Here is a 21,110-nt window from a genome sequence, read left to right on the forward strand (position 1 = left end):
CTGACATCCTATTGGCCAGAACTTGCTCGTGTGGCCACGTTTAGCTGGGGGCAGGAGGATGGACCAGGGGAAGCCCCAGGGAATGTCATACCTCTCCTGGTCGTCCTGTGTCCCACTGAAAGTCAGGAATTCTGTTACTGTGGAGCAAGGGGACGGTGGGTGACTGAGACGGTCCTGGGCCCCTGCCACGTGCCCTGGGTTTGGAGAGCAACCTCACAGAGACCTCCTCTGTCTCCTTGCCCGCAGTTGCCCAGAAGATTGTTGCCACGAGGAAGAAGCAGCAGCTGTCCATAGGTCCCTGCAAGTCCCTCCCTAACTCACCCAGCCACTCGTCCGTCTGCTCCGCACAGGTGTCCGCCGTACACATCAGCCAGGTATGTCGGTCCCCTGAGAGGCTGGGCTGGAAGGCAGGCGCGAGCCGGGGAGGACACGCCTGCCGGAGAGGGTGCTCAGCCAGCTCCAAGGTGGATTTCTCTTCCAACTTGCAAATAAGAGCGTGTCCGTAACTGACGTAACATCTCCTTCGGAAACTGCTGTGGCCCAGTGTTTTTATGGGAATCAGTCTTTAATGCTCCCGTCTCCACGCCTTCTCTGCTGTTGATTTAAATGACCCCGAGTTGGTCCTCATTCTCGTCTTCTTGTAGGCTGAGCGGCTGTGGGTGAATCTCATTGGCTCTTCCCACAATATGCTTCAATACGGTAGCAGTTCTGGGTTAGAGTCCCCTTTTCCCTTATGCCCTGTGGAAACTAGTGACTTTTTTAAGTCTTTATTGACTGTTACAATAGTGCTTCCCCTGTTTTACATTTTGTGGGGTTTTTTTGGCCACGTGTGTGACATGTTGGAACTTAGCTTCTTGAAGAAGGATCGAATCTGCACCCCTGTGCTGGAAGGTGAAGTCTTAACCTCTGGACCGCCAGAGAAGTCCCACTAGTGTCTTTCTGTTGCAACATTTTGCTATTTATTTGGAAGCAAATAATAAAAGTTGCTTTGAAGAACCTAACCAAAATCCCAGAGGGGAAGTGTTGGCTTATTTTTGCCTGCTCTCCTGTCTTCGGTTCACATTTCTCAGACAGGTGTTATGTTGACACTTCTTAAACAGATTTAGTGAGAAGGTTAGGCATCCTGTGTTTGGTTGCTTGAGGAGAAGGGAAGTGCGTTTACAGTGGGGCCCTGCAAAGGTACCGTGAAGGTACCGTCCAGGCTGTTAACATCCCCACCACTGGCATCTATAACTCTCCCTGAATCTTGAAACGTCTTCCAGATGCATCCACGTTTCCAAGAGGCCATTTTCTTTTTTTAAAACTAATTTTGTTTGGAATATAATTGATTTACAGTGTTGCGTTAGTTTCTGCTGTATAGCAGAGTGTCATTTATACATGTATTAATACACATGTCCCTTCTCTCTCAGATTCTTTTTCCATATCGGCCCTGACAGAGCATTGAGTAGAATTCCTTGTGCTCGGCAGCAGGTCCTTATTAGTCATCTTTTTTATATGTAGTGATGTGTATATGTCAATCACAGTCCCCCGATTTATCCCGCTAAGAGGTCATTTTCAAAATGTGGATTCTGGTCCTCTGGGGCACAATTGTGCTCTTTCTGCCTCTAATCTAGCACAGTGAAGGGACCACAGAAACCACTTAGTTCAGCCAGTCCCTTCCTCTTTCAGAGGAAATAGAAAATAATTACATTTTCACTCTCAAGAAAAATTAAACGAGAGAGACTTCCCTGCCTTCAGTCCCTTTTCTTAACGGAAATGACGCTGAGCGGATCTCTCTCTTCTAGAAGGAAACCAAGCATCCTTCATGCCGATTCCACCAGCCAGTGGGAGAGGCCGGCCCACCCGTCGGCTGCACCTGCTGTGTGTGATTTGCCGGCCCGTGGGTTACGGTCCACGCAGGTGGTGAGTGAGGCTCCCAGAGTGTGTCCCTAACACAGCCTTGGCTTCTGATTGTTACAGACGAGTAACGGGGGCGGGAGCCTGAGCGACTACTCCTCCTCCGTGCCGTCCACGCCAAGCACCAGCCAGAAGGAGCTCCGCATTGACGTGCCGCCCGCGGCCAACACACCCACGCCTGTCCGCAAGCAGTCCAAGCGCCGGTCCAACCTCTTCACTGTGAGTGTCCCCCGGGGCTCGGAGCGTGGGTCCCGAGACGGTCACTGAGTGGTCCTCTGGCCGCCAGGTGGTCAGAGACGGGTGTAGTGTCTGATCCCAATGAACAGGAAGGGCAGTGAGTTCCGTGGACTCTCAGAATATTGCAGGATGCCGAGATGCAGGTACTGAGCAAGCTGGGACTTGCTCAGTTGCAGGGAGTCCTGATGGGTCAGAAATGAAGAGCCAGAGACTTGGATAAAGGTGTTCCTGGTCCTGCTACTCCCTTGGTCTCCAGCTAACGACTTGTCCTGTTCGATACATGCAGGTGACAGACTCTGCCAGGGTTCCCCACACATGTGCATCCAACCTTCGAGATGAGATGTGTAAACCCTATAGATAGACAAACGCCCTGCTCCTTAGGCTGGAGTGCTGAGGATTTCCTCGGAGTCTGTAGAGGCTCACGGACACGAGCCTGTCCGCTTGGACTTTTCTTCAGAACCGTTTGCAGGGCACTGGTGTACATCAGCTCTCGGGGCTCAGGTTTATGAGCTCAGAATCTGTGCAGGGGACCCAGGCGTGTGTAGTTTTTTAAAAGCTCCCTGAGCAGTTGGGATGTCCCCTTAACAACAAGAGGACACAAAAGCGCGGCCACCCTGTCCTCTCCCTTGCACACAGCAGACATTACCCATCAATGGTGGAGAAGGTTTTGCAGTTGAGCCCAGAACTCCAGACACAACACTCCAGGCAGAGCTACTGCCATGTGGCTGGAGTCATTTGACTTGAGAAGAACACTTTCCTTCCTGGGACTAGGTCTGTGTATTATAAGTACAGGCTTTCAAACCAGGGGTTCTCATCCAGGTGCTTTTGCTCTGCCAGAAATTTGGCAGTTTCTGGAGAAGGTTTGCATTGCCTCAGCTGGGGGGTGGGGCTGGGCGTGGTCCTGCGGAGCTCTAGTTTGGGTACCAGCCATGGAGGCGTTCCACATCCCACAGCGCACAGGCCAGCCTCACGACGAGGATGTCTCCAGCGTCCAGTGCCTTGTCTTAGAAAGGGAAATTTGACTTCTCTCAGAAAGTTGCTCAACTCTAGCGTTCAGCGTCAGGGTGCCCTGTTTCCAGCCATATGATTTCTCCTCTTGGTCGGTCCCTGGTTTGGGAAGATTCCCCTGGAGAAGGGAATCACAACCCACTCCAGTATTCTTGCCTGGAGAATCCCATGGACAGAGGAGCCTGGCGGGCTACCATCCGTGGGGTCTTGAAGAGTCGGACATGACTGAGTGAGTGACTGACACTTTTTCTTGATTGATTATTACTGACTTCGGTGCAAAGAAGTTCAGTATTTCCTGGCTCGAGCTAAGGAGGCTTCTCCAGGGGTGGCCACGAGTCTGTTACCTGATCCCCTGCCCTGATTTGGAGATGGCGGGGTTTTTTTTGTTTGTTTGTCTGGCACAGCACATGGGGTCTTAGTTCCCCGGTCAGGGATCGAACCCGCGCCCCCTGTATTGAAAGTGGAGAATCTTAATTACTGGACTGCTACAGAAGTCCCTGAAGATGGCGTTCTCCACGGTGAAGGAGGGTGCCAGGTACAGCAGATCCTCTGGCCCTCTCCCACCGTGTCCACGGCAGTTGTCCAATCAGATGGTCTTATTGCCAAAAGGTCTGTTGCCAACAGCACACACTCCCTCCTCACAACTACTCCCTTCCTCGGATCCTTGCCCCGTGCCCTGTGAGTTCTGGCAGGCGCTGCTGTTGGAGGGCCAGAGGATCAGACAGGCTCAGCCTCTGACCTCTACTGCCTGGGGCTATGTGACCTTGGGCAAGGAATTCAACCTCTCTGAACTGGAAACAACAGTAGTTGCAGTGAGGTTGCTGGAAAGATTCCCTGTAGGGACGAAGAGTCCTTTGCTTTCATTTTTATCTCACCATCCCGCTGTTACGGAGTAACTTATATTAGTGCATAAGCAGAAGTAGCAGTTAATTGGGAGGGAGGTGCTTAGGTGTGTGCAAAATACAGGTGCATACCTGATATCCTTAAAGACGTCCACTACGAGACGCTGGACTGTGGACTTTCTTCAGACACACTGAGACTGGCAGCAATCACCTAAGCAGCGCTTGTGGCTTATCCATCCACCTGTCACACGTGTGCCCACCCAGGTGGGGGCTTCCAGGTGAGGCGGGGTCACCTCGGAGAACAGGCTGTGGATCGACCCAGGGCTCCATGGACCTGAGGCGGAGCCCGCAGAGAAGGCGGGTGGGCCGTGAGCGGGACACCAGCGTAGCGGGGAGGAGGGGCCCTGGAACGTGGACCAGAGCACCTTCTGTGTGTTTGCCGCTTCTTCTAGGGCATGGCGGGAGGAAGGGACACCCAGGCTCATGACAGCTTCTCAGGGTCACCTTTCTTGGTCATTGGCTTTGGTCTGTCTTCAAGGCAAGAGGCGAGAAGCTGGGAAGTCTCTTTGAAACGGGGCTGCTCATGCACGTGCCATCCCACACCTATATGGGCACCTCTGGGGTCTGAAGGTGCTGGAAAGTAGTGTCCTGGGAACCTGCCAGAGGAGACATGTTAAGGCAGGAAGAAGCAGATGAACAGTAACTCGGGTGATAAGCCTGCCCTTCCCCACTGCTGTCTGCGCGGCCGGATTTGTTTTCCATCAGGCGTGGGTGTTGTCAGTCAGCCCAGGTTCGAGAGGAGGTGGACTGGGATGGGGCTTCTGCCTGCCCAGAGGAGAGCAGAGCGATGGGACCCCTGCCTCCACACAGTTGGAGCCGTGCACACGTGTATACACCGAGTCCAGGCGCCCAGACCGCGGCCAGCTGTCCAGGCCGGGTCGGACAGTGCCAGAACCAGGGCAGCCCCGTCCTTATGGTGACTGGAGATCCCCATGGATCATGTCATAATTAATGCAGCTGGTGGTGGATGCGAGGGCCTGCCTGTGAACCAGGGCAGGATCGAGGCTTGGTCTCTACGTGTTGGAAAGTGGTCTGAGGGTAAATCCTTTCAGAAGCTGAATCCATTGCACTGTTGTTACTATTGGGAACATGACCCCGAATCGGGGTCATGAAGAAGCTACCTTCACAGCGGGTTTACATCATGGCGTTGAAGGAAAAGACTGGAAACCTGTATCTTATCACTGCCAGTTTTGACCCTGAACAAAGCGACGGCGCTGATGGTGATGGTGACGGGTGGGTGTTGCGCGCTGAAGATCTCAAAGTGATAACTCCACTAGATGTCAGTGTCACCCAGGGAATGACAAGAGGCAAATTGATCTTGAAATCGTGGCCAATTAAGAAACTAGATTCTCCTTGTTACCGGTTTGCTCCTATTCTTAAATATGTAAAATGTCATAACCTCCTCATCCCTGGCAATTGTTAGTAATCACTGACTTCAATTAGCGAAAAGCATATTTATTGAAAAATGTGTACTAGGAGGATGGAAGTGCCCTACATCGACCAATCTTAGTGAATAAAAACCCACTCAGGCTGGGACGGTAATGCGCAGATGAAGGAGCTTCGGCTTCCTCATTTATGAAGATCTTCCTAAAGAGGCCAGCGTTAATTAAGTAGTACACACACCAGTCTGCAAACACCATGCTTATAAATTTTATAAAGTGACTGCAGTGTGCCGCCCTGGGCTAACGTTCTTCAGTCCCAGATGCTTCTGTTTGTATATACACACATGCAAAAATAAGCAAAAGTCTGAGCAAAAAATAAATCAAACACACACCTTTTACAAAAGACTACAAACTTGCAGATCTCTCTCATAGTAGCAAGTTTTGTGTTCTGTAGGCAGTAGGAACCATCAGTCACTAATAAAAAAGCTGAATTGATATCATATCTTGCTTATTTCTTTGAAAAAAATTATTTTGAAATAAGAAATATTTAAAGGCTATATCCATCGAATTCCCAGTCCTGTAATATATACTCTTAGGATGAGTAGTTTCATAGCCCTGATTTATTAACATGTGGTTCAAATGTTTTATTAGGACGTATTTTCAAACATATAGGAATTTAAAAACACATGCGTATACTCACCCTGCAGCTCATAGACTGCGAGCATTTTTCTGCCACGGCGGCTGCTACTACTTCTAGAAATAACCCTGTCACAGATAAAGAGTGCAGAATATCCATCCCCCCACCCCCCATCCGGGAATCGGCATTCCTTTGGATGCAGTGTCTGTCATCTGCGCCCACGTCTGCGCCAACTCTTTCCTCCACGTGTCCACAAATTGTCCGGCGCCTTGCTCTGCCTGCCTTCAACCTTTATAATCCCGATGTCACTTAACGTGGTTATTTCTCAAAGCTTGCCATATAATGCCGACACCCCAGAACAGAGCCAAGTGCACCCAGTAACCAAAGATTGTGAAAAGCCATTGCCCAGTTCACAGAGACTCTGTAAAAAAATAAGGCAGCAGAATGGATAGTATAAACAGAGCTGTTTGAGTGGCATTTTGTCTTCTGTAGGGAAGGGAGCGTGGATCCTGGGACAGTGTGTTCCTGCAGTCTCGGACTTCCTCATCGGTTGGAGGGGAAGGCGGGCCTGTGTGTGATAGTGAGGGCGCTTGGCCGTGAAGCTCCTTGTTCTCGGGGGCAGGCCGCTGGTGGGGTGCCCCTCACAGCTTCCTTTATCACCTGAGGGGCAGCTGAACGTGTCTCTGACGAAGGAGATGGTAATTAGGTTTATCCGAGCCTTTCTTTCTGCCGCGCTCACTGTTTGCAGAGGCTCTGCGGTCACTCTGACTTTTCTCTGATGGGTGTGATACACTCCTGTTAGGGTTCTGGTTGTGTCTCAGGTAGATGCCTTGCACACTCACTCCTGACCCCCCGGCAGCGGTACCCAGGGCAGCTTTGGATCTGATGCTTTCAAGGAGCCATTTGAGTGGCATTGTGAGGCTGTGCTGTGGGTGATGTAGTCTCAGGGCTGGCAGAAATATCAGGAGACCTTACTGGGAATCTATACGTGCTGTGGTGTCTTATGTCCAATGGGTTTGTTTTAGTTTAGCTGTTGGATTTCCGGTTTATAATATATATCACAGACTGCTGTACCAAAAGTCGCTATAGGATGGAGACACAGTAAACCCTTTTGCCTAACACATTACCACCACTCGGTCCATGGAGTTTTATTTATTTTTTTCATGAAGTTTTAGTTTTACGGTTCTCTCCACCCAAGTGTGAGAGTCATTGGGAATTTCTGTTGCATTTTGGTGGGGAAGTTTTCCCTCAGTTTCCACCTCATTCATCTCAGGGTATGTGATCAGACATGGAGTTTAATTCCTGATCCTGCTTCCTGTGGAATCTGGAATTCTCTGACGACGGAGAGGTTGTGGAGACAGATGTGCTGCCTTGAGGAAGATGTTCATTTTTTTAATGTTTGTTTTGTTAATTATTCTGGTTAATAGAGAATAATGAAGATGGATTTCCAGATTTAGAAATTCAGAATTCTTAAAATTCCAAAAGTACCATTAGTGGTCTCTGTTGATGTGAAACAATTTTAAATGTCATCGCTGTGAGCTTTGAATCTCATTTACAAATAGTAACCTCACATTCCAGCTTTCTCATGAACTGAGACATAGGGAAAACAGAACTTATGTAAGAGCTGTTACATAGCTCTTACCACAGGTTATTAATTAAACAGTTAATTAATGAAAGAGAAAAGTGAGCCCCTAACTCTTTAACTAAAGTTCCTGACAAGGAATTGATAAATCTGTATTTATTTCCTGCCGAGCCCAAAGGTTAAACATCACGTTTTATATTCTTCCACAACTTTCTGTTTGTTGCTTGTTCCATTTTCTGGTACCTCATTCCAAGCTTCTAGCATCCTAAAGAAACACAGGTGCACAGTGCCTGGCACTTAGTAGGTGCTCAGTAAATAATGTCAGCTTCTGCGCATCATCAAAGCAGCCTGTCTTCTGTGGAGCCCATGGGCTCATCACAGTCCCTGATCCAGGTTTACGTCGTGGGAACTTTTCTCCTTATAGCCCATGACATCACTCCCTTTAATATTTAAAATATATATATATATATATATATATATATATATCAGCAGCTCCATCTCACACCCTTTAAAACTGGATTTCATTAGCTTCTCATTGCCGCACTGGACACCACAAAGTCTGCTCCTTTCATATATCATCTCAGATTTGAAAAGCACATGAAAATGTTTCTCCATTTTCAATATTGCGTGAGTAATGTTCCCATTGAAAAGTAATGGAGTGGAGTTGTCACTTGTCAGCACAGTTATTAAGGAGGACGAGTCTCAGATCTTTCTCTCATAATAAAATAAATCTGTCAGAAAATCATCGTGCTCACAGTTTCTCATGCCACCAAGCGATGGAGACTTAGCTGTGGTTGCTCCTTCAATGTCCCCAAGTCATGGTGTCCTGGGGTGGCTTCCCTGGGGCCCCCGTTGACACCCTCCCTGCTGGCCGCCCTCCTCCAGGGTGAGCACACACGTCATTATTGCCAAGAAAACTGTCAGGAACTCGGCAAACAAAGCCACTCATTTTCCCCCAAAGTACTGATATTTTACCCCCAAAGATATCTTCAACTTTATTTCCCCTTGGTTATTTTCTGTGGTATCTTAACACCAGTTTAACTTTGAATTTGCTTGTTTCTGACTATCCAGAAGCAATAAAAAGGAACGTTAATGGCAGCTCGATATGAATTAGGAGTATCCCGTTGAATTGCACAGCTGAGACGTTAATAGAATTTTTAAGATCCTTCAGATGTTAATTAAATATATACATTTATGTCACAGGTTTCCCAAACAAGCAGCGAGGAGTTCTTTTCTCCTCGGCTGGATTTAACTGCAGCTTCAGAATGTGTTTTCCTGTTGGGCGTTACTTTCCTGTATGGTCCATTGGTTTCTCGTAATTGAATTTTGAACTTCTTTACAAAAGAATTAAAAGATGATTTTGCAGTGGAAAAGTGGGAAGGAAAGTTTAGAAAATTCCCTATAGTGTGATGACTTGGTGGCGATGGACGCCCAGCAGTCTGTTCCTGGGATATGTGTGCATGCACAGGGGTACACACACAGCTTATCCATGTGGGTACACAGCTTATCCATGTGGGTACACACACTGCTGGTACACGTGGGTACACACATAGCTCATACACGTGGGTACGTGCACAGCTGGTACACGTGGATACACCGCACAGCTGGTACACGTGGATACACGCACAACTTGTACACAGGGGTACACACACAGCTGGTACACGTGGGTACATGCACAGCTGGTACACATGGATACATGCACAACTGGTACATGTGGGTACACGCACAGCTGGTACACGTGGGTACACGCACAACTTGTACACAGGGGTACACACACAGCTGGTACACGGGGGGTACATGCACAGCTGGTACACGTGGGTACACGCACAACTCGTATACAGGGGTACACAGACAGCTCTTACACATGGGTACACGCACAGCTCGTACACGTGGGTACACGCACAGCTGGTACACATGGGTACATGCACAGCTCGTACACATGGGTACACACACACAGCTCATACACGGGGGTACATGCACAGCTGGTACACGTGGGTAGACGCACAGCTCACCCATGTGGGTACACGCACAGCTGGTACACGTGGGTACACACACAGCTCACCCATGTGGGTACACACACAGCTGGTACATGGGGGTACACGCACAGCTGGTACACGTGGGTACACGCACAGCTCACCCATGTGGGTACACGCACAGCTGGTACATGGGGGTACACGCACAGCTGGCACACATGGGTACACACACACACAGCTCGTACATGGGGGTACACACACAGCTCATGCAGGGCTTCTTCAGGTGTGTATTTTGCAGAAGCCGCGCAGGTGGGTTTCACCTCCGCAATCTGTGAACCGCAGCCCTTCCCCAAAGGCTAACTTTATTTTTGCTTTTCAGTCTCGGAAAGGGAGTGACCCAGACAAAGAGAAGAAAGGCCTGGAGAGTCGAGCGGACAGCATCGGGAGCGGTCGAGCCATCCCAATTAAACAGGTAACGCGGCTTCCCCCCACCCCCGCCCGGCCCTGTAGCCGGAGACACACCCCGGGTCTCTCCTCGCTGTGAGGCTGGCTCGCACGCCAAGGTTTGTTTGATGTGCTCCGCTGATGAATGTAGAAGTCACTCACTTGACATCAATTAGAAGAGGTTCCTGTGTGTATTAAAATAGGATCATTAGAATAAGAAGAGGGGAAATGTGACAACAGACCTAATGAAGTGCAGTCTGCCCGCCTGCATATGGAGTGCGTTTCGAGACTGCGCTGGCTTCAAAGGCTGCCTTTGTAGCGCGGCTTTGATTGGGCCGCTGGCCGCCAGGCAACAGGGGTAAATCAGATCCCCGTACAAGAGCCCCTTGTGATCACAGGAATAGCCCGACGTGGCCCTAATTTGCTCTCGCAGACGGACATCTGAACACGGTTGCAGGCTGGTTTGTAACAACGAGGCAATTAGTTGTGATAATCATAGCCGGTGTGTCAGCTGTGCGCTCTTGTTTGTAATTTGCTAATGAAGGAATTGTAACTTTGATTAGGTTCAGTTTCATTTAGACCTTATTATATAAAGGAACATTTACAGCTGTAATGTGGGGCCTTAATTAAACTTCCTCATTACACAACAGGACTCGAACACAGGCATTTGTTTTGGCCTATGTCGCTAGCCTGGAATCGGTTTTCATTAGCCCAGAAGCTGGGTACCAAATGACTTTATGTCTCAAGGAAAAGGGGAATTCGCAAGACCTATTTGGCTGTGATAGTTCCCAGGGAAATGAAATGAAAGTGTTCAGCCCCGCAGCGTGGCTTCTGGAAATGCCGTCTTTTAGTTCTGAAGAAGGCCGGTTGGTTTCGAGTGTTTTCTGCTTAAGGGGAAGAGGAGTCCGTGGGCAGGATGACAGCTCTGCCCCTGCAGTTGTAGCTGGACACGGATCCCGTAGGAGCTCGTGTTGGCACTGGCCACCCTTCAGGAGGGCTAGAGTCTTTCCGCTTGAAACAGGTAGCCTGTGGCTTCACCTGGGGACCCGGCAGTTTCTGCACGCAGGTGTGGGCGGGCCCCAGCATCACAGGTGAGACAGAGGCGGAAGTCCACAGGGTTTCACAAGGTGCCTCCAGAGACTGGGGAACTGATGTGTAGGCTGGCATGGAGAACCCCTAAGAGCAGTCTCCTTCCCTCCTCTTTGCTGTTCTCACTTTTTTTTTTTAATTGAAGTATACTTGATTTACAATGCTGTGTTTAATTTCTGCTGTGCAGCAAAGTGACTTAATTATATGTATATATATATGTCTATATGTACACATACACACACATTCATATGTATTTATGGGGTGTGTATTTATAGGGCTTCCCAGGTGGTGCTAGTGGTAAAGAACCCATCTGCCAATGCAGGAGACATAAGAAACTCAGGTTCGATCCCTGGGTCGGGAAGATCTCCTGGAGGAGGAAATGGCAACCCATTCCAAAATTCTTGCTTGGAGAATTCCGTAGACAGAGGAGCCTGCTGGGCTACAGTCCATGGGGTCGCACAGAGTTGGACACAACTGATGTGACTGAGCACATACTATAGTGTGCCCCCTGTCTATGGAATCCCTCCTCTGTCTATGCAATTCTCCAGGCAAGAATACTGGTTGTAGTTTGCCATTCCCTCCTCCAGGAGATCTTCCCAACCAAGGGATCGACCCCAAGTTGCTTATGTTTCCTACATTGGCAGGTAGGTTCTTTACCACTGGCGCCACCTGGGAAGCCCCATAAACACACCCCGACACACATATATACATATACATATATATATATTTGTCTGTATTCTTTTCCACCTTGGCTTCTCACAGGATACTGAACCCAGTTCCCTGCGCTCTATAGCAGGGCCCTGTTGTTTATCCGTCCCGTGTGTAGTAATTTGTAGCTGCTAACCCCACACCCCCAACCTTCACTTGCACCCCCTCCCCTCTCCCCCTCGGCACGTCTGCCCTCTGTGTCTGTGAATCTGGTTTTGAGTGTTCCTAAAGGTTTTCTTTCCTATAGAGATGCAGGCATGGTTGCTTATTCTTTCTGCCTTTACTTATTGATATAAACTTAACTCTCCACATAAGGCAATTTTAACGTGTAATTTTCATTCTGTTGATGCTGTGTCAACTAGAGAATTGGGAAAGTCATTGAATTCTTTTCCTGTCATTTAAAATATCCCTCCTGGGACATTTCCTTTCTGGGCTGCTAGAACTCAACACTGGATGGCGTCCCCCGTGGGTTCGGGTGGGCGTGCTGGCTGCCGCCCCAGTATGGGTGGGGCCTCCCTTCCCTCAGTTTGCGCCCTGCTCCTCTGCACAGGCCAGGCTTTTAGTCTGTGTGCTGCTGGAGGTTGACGGTCAAGGGTTATCCTGTCCTGGGAAGCCTTTCAGTTGTCAGTGTTCAAAATAATCCAGTTTACCCCTCAGTCGTGGTCTGGTTTCCTGGGGCATCCTGACATAGGCAGCCCAGCCAGCTCCTGTCTCTCGTAGCTGCCTCTACGTACAGACATGGGAAACCCGCATCCCGGAGACCACACCTGGCGGGTCAGAGTCCCCTTGAGGCAGAACATGCCCGGCCTCGGAATCCCCATCTGGGAATTGGGCTCCAGATAATACTGAGTCCCTTGTGATGCTGAGATGAGGAGATGCCAGCGAGGATCCGGCAAAGCCGGATTTCCAGATTGGTCGTGCTCAGGACACGTTCGTCGGAGCCTTGCTGTGGGCCGCACGGGCTGATGTGGGTTTGCACACAGACGTACAGATTTATTTGTATTTTTATAAAGGAACGGAGACCCTTAGAGGTAGTTTGGACTCCTCAGCCTGCCAGGGATGACATCAGCTAATAGAAATGAAGCAAGAGGATTATGGAGGATGGGGCCCAGTTAGAGCAGCACCTGCCGGAATGTTCTAGACACTGCAGGCCTGAATGATTAAGTGATTGCTTAGTATTTGTTAAGCATTCACGTAATATCTCTTTGAACCCTTAACATGGCCACAGTTGACATAGCTATGTTGTCTTCATTTTTTAAGTAAATCTGTGTGGTACAAGCTTTCCAGACCAGGCCCCTTCGGAAGCCGAGGGGCTGGGATTCGAACCTGGCCCGTGAGCCCATGCACCCTATGCTGCCCATTGGCCAGAAGCCTTCAGAAAGCTTAGGAAGGGAATTCCCTGGCAGTCCAGTGGTGAGGGCTCTGCACTCTTACTGCCGTGGGTATTCGATCCTCGGTCGAGGAAATAAGATCCCACAAGCAACATGGCACAGCCAAAAAAAAAAAAAAGCTTAGGAAGCAGAGTTAGATGCTTTGGTTTAAACGTGTGCCCCCCAACCTCAGACAAATACCTTGTGCCCGAGGAGAGGAATCTTTTGAGATATGCCTGCAGCATCGCACGTCTGCACGGACACAGGTCCTCGCGCCTCTGTGCGGGGTTGCCCAGGGTCCCTGCATCCTGTCTCCATTGCCTGCCCTTCCCACCAGCATCTGAGCCCCTGTCTCCACTCTCAGCCCCTGTTCGGAACTGGGTCTGCGTGTTGGGGCCCTGAACCCCAGCTCACAGGCCCTTTGCAGAGGAGTCCTCGTCCTGAACCTCGTCCCTGTCCTCCGTGGGGCTGGGCCGGGTGGTGGTGGGGGGGCTTTGGGACGGGCCAGTATGTTTGATCGTCACAGGCTCTGTCTCCACCCCCAGGCGCACAGGAGTCTTGTCAGGGGCGCTTCGGGACACGGGCGAGGCCATGTCTCCAGCACGCTCGGCAGCCTGACGCATGTCTCTGCAGACGGAGCGTGTTCCAGTGGGTTATTTTAACCGCGTCCGGCTCACGTTTTACAGCTCGCCTGTTGGCTGTGAGACGGAGGCTCTCCTCGGCCCAGCGTGGGAGGAGCTGCCCGCGGACGGTGGGCAGTGATCCTGTCTCCCCTCCTTCCCCCGTGAAAGCTTTCTCATCGAGAATGTGACTTATCTTCTGCAAAATAACTTCCATTTTTTGAGGACCTGGGCCCACCTCTGCGTTCTTTGTCCTTTCTGAAGTCTCAGTGGAGATTTGGTTCAGAGAGATCTGCTGCTCCTCCGTCTGCCTTTCCTTCCTCCTCCTCCTCCGTCTTCCTCCTCTTCCCCGTCTCCTCCTTCTCCTAAGTGATGGCGATCAGGTCGCTTCAGATAGAAATGTAAAAGCAAAAAGCAAGGAAAAGAAAAACCCAGAGGCCCGGCTCAGCGGCGAGTGGGCTTGTCACGTATTAATTTTTCATTGCTGTGGAGAGTTGTACATACATAATCACTTGATTGCAGTGGGAGTTAGGGAGCTCCTATGGTGTCATTTGCATAAATCTTGTTAAGTCAATGGCAGTTAATGAAGTACAAATGAGCCCGGAGAAGGTGACATGCAAATCGTGGGTGGCAGATGGGAGGTCTGTTTGGGGGACGGCAGCTGTGTGCTCTTTTTTTTTTCCCTCTCTCCCGAGTTTTTTCATCTCTATATGATGATCCACATACTCAGCCTGTCCTGTTTCCCTTCCCGACTCCTCCTGCCTCTGATGTTCACCCTGAAAACACAGACCTCACCTCGCACCCAGTAACACACACTAGAGGGTGAACATTTGCATTTGTAGAATCTTGGATGCGAGGGTTAGATATCGTCACCGACTCGATGCACATGAATCTGAAAACTCCGGGAGACAGTGAAGGACCAGGAAGCCTGGCTTGCTGCAGTCCGTGGGGTCGCAAAGAGTGAGACACGACAGAACAACTGAACAACAGAATTCTTGGTCAGTTGATCCTGCTCACACCGTTGAAAATACCTGTATGTATCTTTTGTATGTGAGGACAAAAGGGGAAGCAAGCGAATGCCTCACTAAGTGTTGTCTCGTGGGGTTTCAGAGAATGAAAAAATGAAGAATACTATCTGCTTTATCACACCTCTGTCTGTCTGTCCTTCCCCACCCCCTGCAGACGGACCGATGGTGTTTATCTGGTCAAGATCCCTCCCAACCCCCAGCCCCCCTTAACCGGTGAGGCCTAAGGGGTGGGCTTCCCCAGGTTAATTGGGAGGGGAGATTCCAGAGGAGCACTGTAAATGCCCCCCTGTAAATCCGGCTGCAGCGAGGACCCCTCAGCAGGGCCCCACAGGCCTGTCTGAGCGAGGCTGGGTGCCCCTGGCCTGGTGGCTTGTTTCTTGGAGATTTAAGTGCTGGCAAGGCTCAGAGAGCTTTTGGAGATTAACAGGCAAAACACCGCATCTGCTTGCTTCCGGCTTTCAGAATTTTTTTTTTTAAGTTTCGTCCACCGGTTGATATTTTGAAAGAAAGAAGTCCCTATTGACCTTGAACAGATGCAGGCAGAGTGGTGTGTGCGGGGATCTAGGCTGTGGCGGGCCCGGGAACCACCTGCTCTGTGTGGTCCTAGCTCTGCCTAGTCCAACCCAGGTGCACTTTCTCGGAACCTGGGTCTGAGGTGCTGCTGGAGACCCAGGTCAGCTGCTTAATTCTGGGATCCATGGATACACCAAACACTAAGTGTCTCCATGTGACTTTCTATTTCTTTTCTTTTCTCTTTTTTATTAACCTAAGTTGGGAGCATCTTATTTCATTTTTTAAATCTTATTGGAGTAGAGATGACTTACAGTGTTGTATTCATTTCAATGTTCAGCCAGGTGACTCAGTTACATGTATGCGCACATGCGTACTAAGTCATCTCAGCTGTGTCAGGCTCTTTTGCGGCTCCATGGAGCCCACCAGGCTCCTCTGTCCATGGGGATTTTCCAGGCAAGAATACTGAGTGGGTTGCCATGCCCTCCTCCAGGGGATCTTCCCAACCCAAGGACTGAACCCACGCCTCTTATGTCTCCCGCATTAGCAGGAGGATTCTTTAGCAGTAGTGCCCGCTGGGCAGCCCCTCGTTACAGGTTTACATGTATCCAGTCTGTTTTAGAGTCTGTTCTCTTATAGGTTATCACAAATGTTGAGTAGAATTCCTTGTGCTATACGGTAGATCCTTTGTGGTTTCATGTGACTTTTTAAAAAATTCTGAATTTTGGCCCTGAACCCTGATGGGACTTTGGCCACCCCTGGGGCAGAGAGCCACCAGTGAGAGCAGAGCCTTTCCTGTAGCCCCTGAAGCCGTGGGGAAGCCCTTCCCAGGACATAGAGGCAGAGAGGCCTGGGTGGTGGCCTTCCCCAGTGCCCTGCCATCACCGCGAGCCGCTGTAAGCCGTGCGTGTGTTTGATTCTCGGTTGGGTAGAAAGCGGCAGTTATCAATTCAGTGAAAGGAACCTCGAGTTAATCCCCTGGCCAACCTGCCGTTAGGCCTCTGACCTGCGTGGTCTAGTACCTGGAACAGGCACGAGGGGCTGGATTGTGTGACGTCCGCAGAATAAAAGCCACCAACGCCACTGACTTTCGACGTCCCCAGAAAGTCTGACACCGTTCACAGCCAGTTGGTCAGCCATCCAGCCATCATCTGCTTTCACAGAGGGAGCAAGATTGGTGACCAAGATGAAACTGTAGAGAGACTGGAAGGGAAGCAAAGGGGCAGCCATGCCCTTCTCCCCGGACACGCGGAGCCATGTCCATGGGGATCCTGCTTGCCCCTGACCTCAGAGGTCCCCTGCCCTTCTCCCCGGACACGCGGGGCCATGTCCATGGGGATCCTGCTTGCCCCTGACCTCAGAGGTCCCCTGCCCTTCTCCCTGGACACGTGGGGCCATGTCCATGGGGATCCTGCTTGCCCCTGACCTCAGAGGTCCCCTGCCCTTCTCCCAGGACACATGGGGCCATGTCCATGGGGCTCCTGTTTGCCCCTGACCACAGCGGGGCCCCTGGGTGCCAGTGCCCTGAGAAGACATTGCTCACCCATGTCCACAGGGATCCTGCTTGCCCCTGACCACAGCAGGGCCCCTGCCCTTCTCCCCGGACATGCGGAGCCGTGTCCACAGGGATCCTGTTCACACCTGACCTCAGAGGTCCCTGCCCTTCTCCCAGGACATGCGGGGCCGTGTCCATGGGGCTCCTGCTTGCCCCTGACCACAGCGGGGCCCCTGGGCACCAGCACTCTGAGAAGATGCTGCTCACCCATGTGGCAAATCAGCTTTGCCTGCACCCACCGGGGCACAGTCCACTCCCCAGAAGCAGGTAATTTGCTGACGCCGACCTGGCGCCCTGAAACCTAATTTACCTCACTTGGGTGCACAGCGCCCGGGGAGGACCGCATCCAGCCTGGATCCCGGCAGACGTCGCCAATTACAATGATTAATTTAATGGGTCAGGTGGGGGCATCACATGCTTTTCATCTGGCTCGTCAGCCATCACAGCATCATTGGCAGAACACTCTGGAAGGTCTGGATGCCTCGGTGGGAACTTCCTTCTGTCCATCTCCCATGAGTGGGCAGACCCTCCACAGCCTCCTGATGCTTTGGCCCGTGTGGATGGGTGGCGGCGCGGTCTGTACGAAATGCTCAAGATGCTGCAAGAAATGATATGCACCACAAAATACAAGACCCAGGGTTTATGTGTAAAAGTCTGCGGAGCAGTTTAACCTAACCCTTCCCTTGGCCAGAAGGGCTGCAGGAGGGTGATACCAGGTGATGCAGATGAAGCGCTTTATACACTGTTAAGGGGGGGGCGGGGTCTTCTCTGGTGGTCTCATGGGAACGAATCCATCTGCCCATGCAGGGGTCACAGGTTCAACCCCTGGTCTGCGAAGATCCGACCTGCCTTGCAGCAGCTAAGCCTGTGACCCACAACTACTGGGCCGGTGTTCTAGAGCCCGTGAGCTGCAGCTACTGAAGCCCATGCACCCTGGAGCCTGTGCTCTGCAACAAGAGGGACCACCGCAGTGAGAGAGGCCCTCAGCCCACAGGAAAGAAATGTTTCCTTTTGCTCGGCCTGTAGCTCCCTGTCCCAACAGTGCATCTTAGGACTGTTAAGGCCAACTTCCCAGGTGGCACTAGTGGTACAGAATGCGCCTGCCAATGCAGGAGTCATAAGAGATGCAGGTTCGATCCCTGGGTCGGGAAGATCCCCTGGAGGAGGGCATGGCAACCCACTCCAGCATTCTTGCCTGCGGAATCCCTTGGGCAGAGGAGCCTGGCAAGCTATGGTCCACAAGGTTGCAAAGAGGGGGACACAACTGAAGTGACTTCACACTCAAGGCCAGCTTGGATTTCGTTCTTTGTGAACAGAAAGTCTGAAACAAGTGAGCACCTTGCTTTCTGGCAGGAAGAATCACACTGGCTGTCAAAATGTCATGCTTTGTGTCCATCAACAGGCGAATGGTTAAACAAGATGTGCATGTATTCAATGGAATGGTACTCAGGCATGAAAGGAATGGAATAATGCCATTTGCAGCAACGTGGATGGACCTACAGATGATCATACTAAGTGAAGTAAGGCAGACAGAGGACAAATACCGTATGATACCACCTGTGTGTAAAATCTAAAAACATAGTACAAGTGAACTTACTTACAAAACAGAAATAGACTCACAGTCACAGAAAACAATCCTGTGAGTATCCAAGGGGAAATCGAGAGAGGTGGATAAATTAGGAATTTAGGATTAAGGGACACAGACTGTGCTGTGCTTAGTCACTCTGTCCTGTCCGACTCTCTGTGACCCCCTGGACTGCAGCCCACCAGGCTCCTCTGTCCCTGGGATTCTCCAGGCAAGAACACTGGAGTGGGTTGCCATGCCCTCCTCCAGGGGATCTTCCCAACCCAGGGATTGAACCCACGTCTCCCACATTGCAGGTGGGCTCTTTTACTAGCTAAGCCACCAGGGAAACCCAAGAGTACAGGAGTAATACTGGAGCCTATCCCTTCTCCAGGGGATCTTCCGGGCTCAGGAATCGAACCTGCATTGCAGGCGGATTCTTCACCAGCTGAGCTACCAGGGAAGCCCAGATACACACTACTGTATCTCAACTAGATCACCCAGGACCTACAGTACAGCTCAGGGAACTATACTCAGAATTTTGGAATGACCCTATAGAATAAAAGTATCTAAACAGGAATATGTATATGTGTGTGTGTGTGTGTTTGTGCATGTGTGTGAATCCCTGTGTTGCACACCCGGAACTAACACACTGTAAATGGACTATTTCAAATAAAGGAAACACTATTAAATCTTAGTGCCGTCCCAAAGCTAGTCTTCCCCAATTCGGTCAGACCCGTACCCTGCTCTGCTTGTTCACTAATGTTTCTGTCTGCTTAGAAAGTCTTCACAATTGACCAGATCATTGTTGTTAGATTTATAGTAAGAACGCTGACAGTCCTCCTGGGTGCTTATTCTGTGTCAGTTACTGTGTTAGATGCTTTAGTCACATGACCTCACTTAATTCTCTCCCAACCTCAGACACAACTTACTGCCAATGACAGATGAGGCGTCCCGAGCTGAGGGAGGTCGGGTCACCCCGCCGAGGTTACTGAGCTGTGAGGGCAGAGGTGGGGGGTCACACCCAGGAACCGTCTAGCACGTGTTGCCACAAGAGCCTTTGCCATCCGCCCCTGATTGAATCTGTGCCTACACTGACCATCTTTTCTAAACCAGGCTAAAGGTCACGTCAGTGGTATCCTCCTTGTGGGGTTCCAGCAGGGCAGGGTGTTTATGGGGGGCTGTCCTCTAAAGCACATGCTGTCTGGCACTGGACCAACCGTGGTCCTTGGGCTGCAGCCGTATCAAGGTCACGCACAGGGCCAGAGAGGAACCAGCTCACGAGAGATGCCAGCAGCAAGAGATGGCCGGGCATCGGGGGTCCCTCGGGGCTCCTTCCCTTCCCTCCTCGTACACATTGAGCTCCCAGCTTTGGTTGGCCCCTCAGTTTGTGCTTCTTACAGCCTTCCTGTTCTCAGGGCCCATGTCACGTGCGTTCCTTTGCAGGAGATGCGGTGTCCTCTCTCCTCGCTGCCCTGATACCTCATTAGGTCTTGGGACTTTGCCTCTGTCTTCCCTGCCTCGTGGACAAGTGCATTGTTCATGCTGTCTGCTCCCACGTACTTGGGCGCCAGGAAGGGTGGGGTGGGGCGGGTGCCCTCCGGTGGTCTCTCCTAGGGGTCCACAGGGCAGGGCCAGTCGGTCAGCAAGTATATATAAAGTAGATGGAGTAGGTCAGTGGTGTAAGGTATTTTTCTTTCCCTGAAACAGTATCATGTTTCTTTTAAAGAATGTGTTACATCGGAGAGGTCATACTCTACGTTGTTAGAGTTTAAGATACAGAATAAATTTTAATCTGTCTTTCTCTAAATTTAACTCTGATTCTTGTACATAGGCTACTCTATTTAGGTGAAGCACAAGAGGTACACCTTTTAATCTTCAAAGAGTGAAAGCTTTGTCAGTGATCAAGATGATTTTAGAAAGCTGGCTTCTCCTAAAACTTTTTCACTGCAGAAGAAAGGTCATCCAAATAAATGTCTTCATTATGTAATTTTGTTTATAAAAATTGTTTCCGTTCAAACCCGCAAATTTTAACTAGACTGTCTTCATATTTGCCAGATTTTTGCCCCATTATTCAGTCTACATCAACCATAGCCTTTGTGATAGTAATTTGTCCCCCCAAACACGAATATGTTTATCCCCAAGAATTCTTCTGTAGAAAAATAATTTGTATTGTTTTTAATATGCAAAACAAAGAATTTTCTGGAAACATGCACCACCTGTGCCAACATACCACTGGGGATGTGAGTAACGTACAGCGGATGATTTGGAAATGAAGATCCACAAGAAGGAAATAAATATGGATGGGCATGCGGCCTTTCTCTGCTCATACCTGGACTATTAGAAATTTAAAACAATGAGAAATCATTTTGTACTTAGGCTTATAGTTAAGAACATGTGTTAAAACCCTGGTCTTAGCAAAAATTAGGAAAAAACAGAATTTTAGAAATGCTCTGCTGTGTTACTGAAAATTGGCCCAGCCCTCTTGGAGTATAAACTAGCAGTATATAAAGGACAAAAAATTACATTCACTTTGTCCCTGTAATTGCTCTTCTAGAAATTTATCCCAAGAGGATAATTCACTAGGAGCAAGGGGAAGAAAACT

At 50.1% G+C, this 21,110-nt stretch overlaps 1 protein-coding gene across 5 annotated transcripts in view; it reads left to right on the forward strand.

The window, feature by feature from the left end:
* Positions 1–21,110, forward strand: part of AGAP1 (ArfGAP with GTPase domain, ankyrin repeat and PH domain 1) — a 575,037-nt gene that overhangs the window by 281,415 nt on the left and 272,512 nt on the right. For all 5 annotated transcript variants that reach the window (XM_043877472.1, XM_043877473.1, XM_043877471.1 and 2 more), the window contains exons 7-9: positions 247–374; positions 1,960–2,115; positions 9,997–10,089. In XM_043877472.1, the coding sequence (XP_043733407.1) occupies positions 247–374; positions 1,960–2,115; positions 9,997–10,089 (377 nt within the window). The remainder of the gene's footprint in view (positions 1–246; positions 375–1,959; positions 2,116–9,996; positions 10,090–21,110) is intronic.

This window comes from Cervus elaphus, chromosome 20 (assembly GCF_910594005.1).
Source record: "Cervus elaphus chromosome 20, mCerEla1.1, whole genome shotgun sequence".
Taxonomy (NCBI): domain Eukaryota; kingdom Metazoa; phylum Chordata; class Mammalia; order Artiodactyla; family Cervidae; genus Cervus; species Cervus elaphus.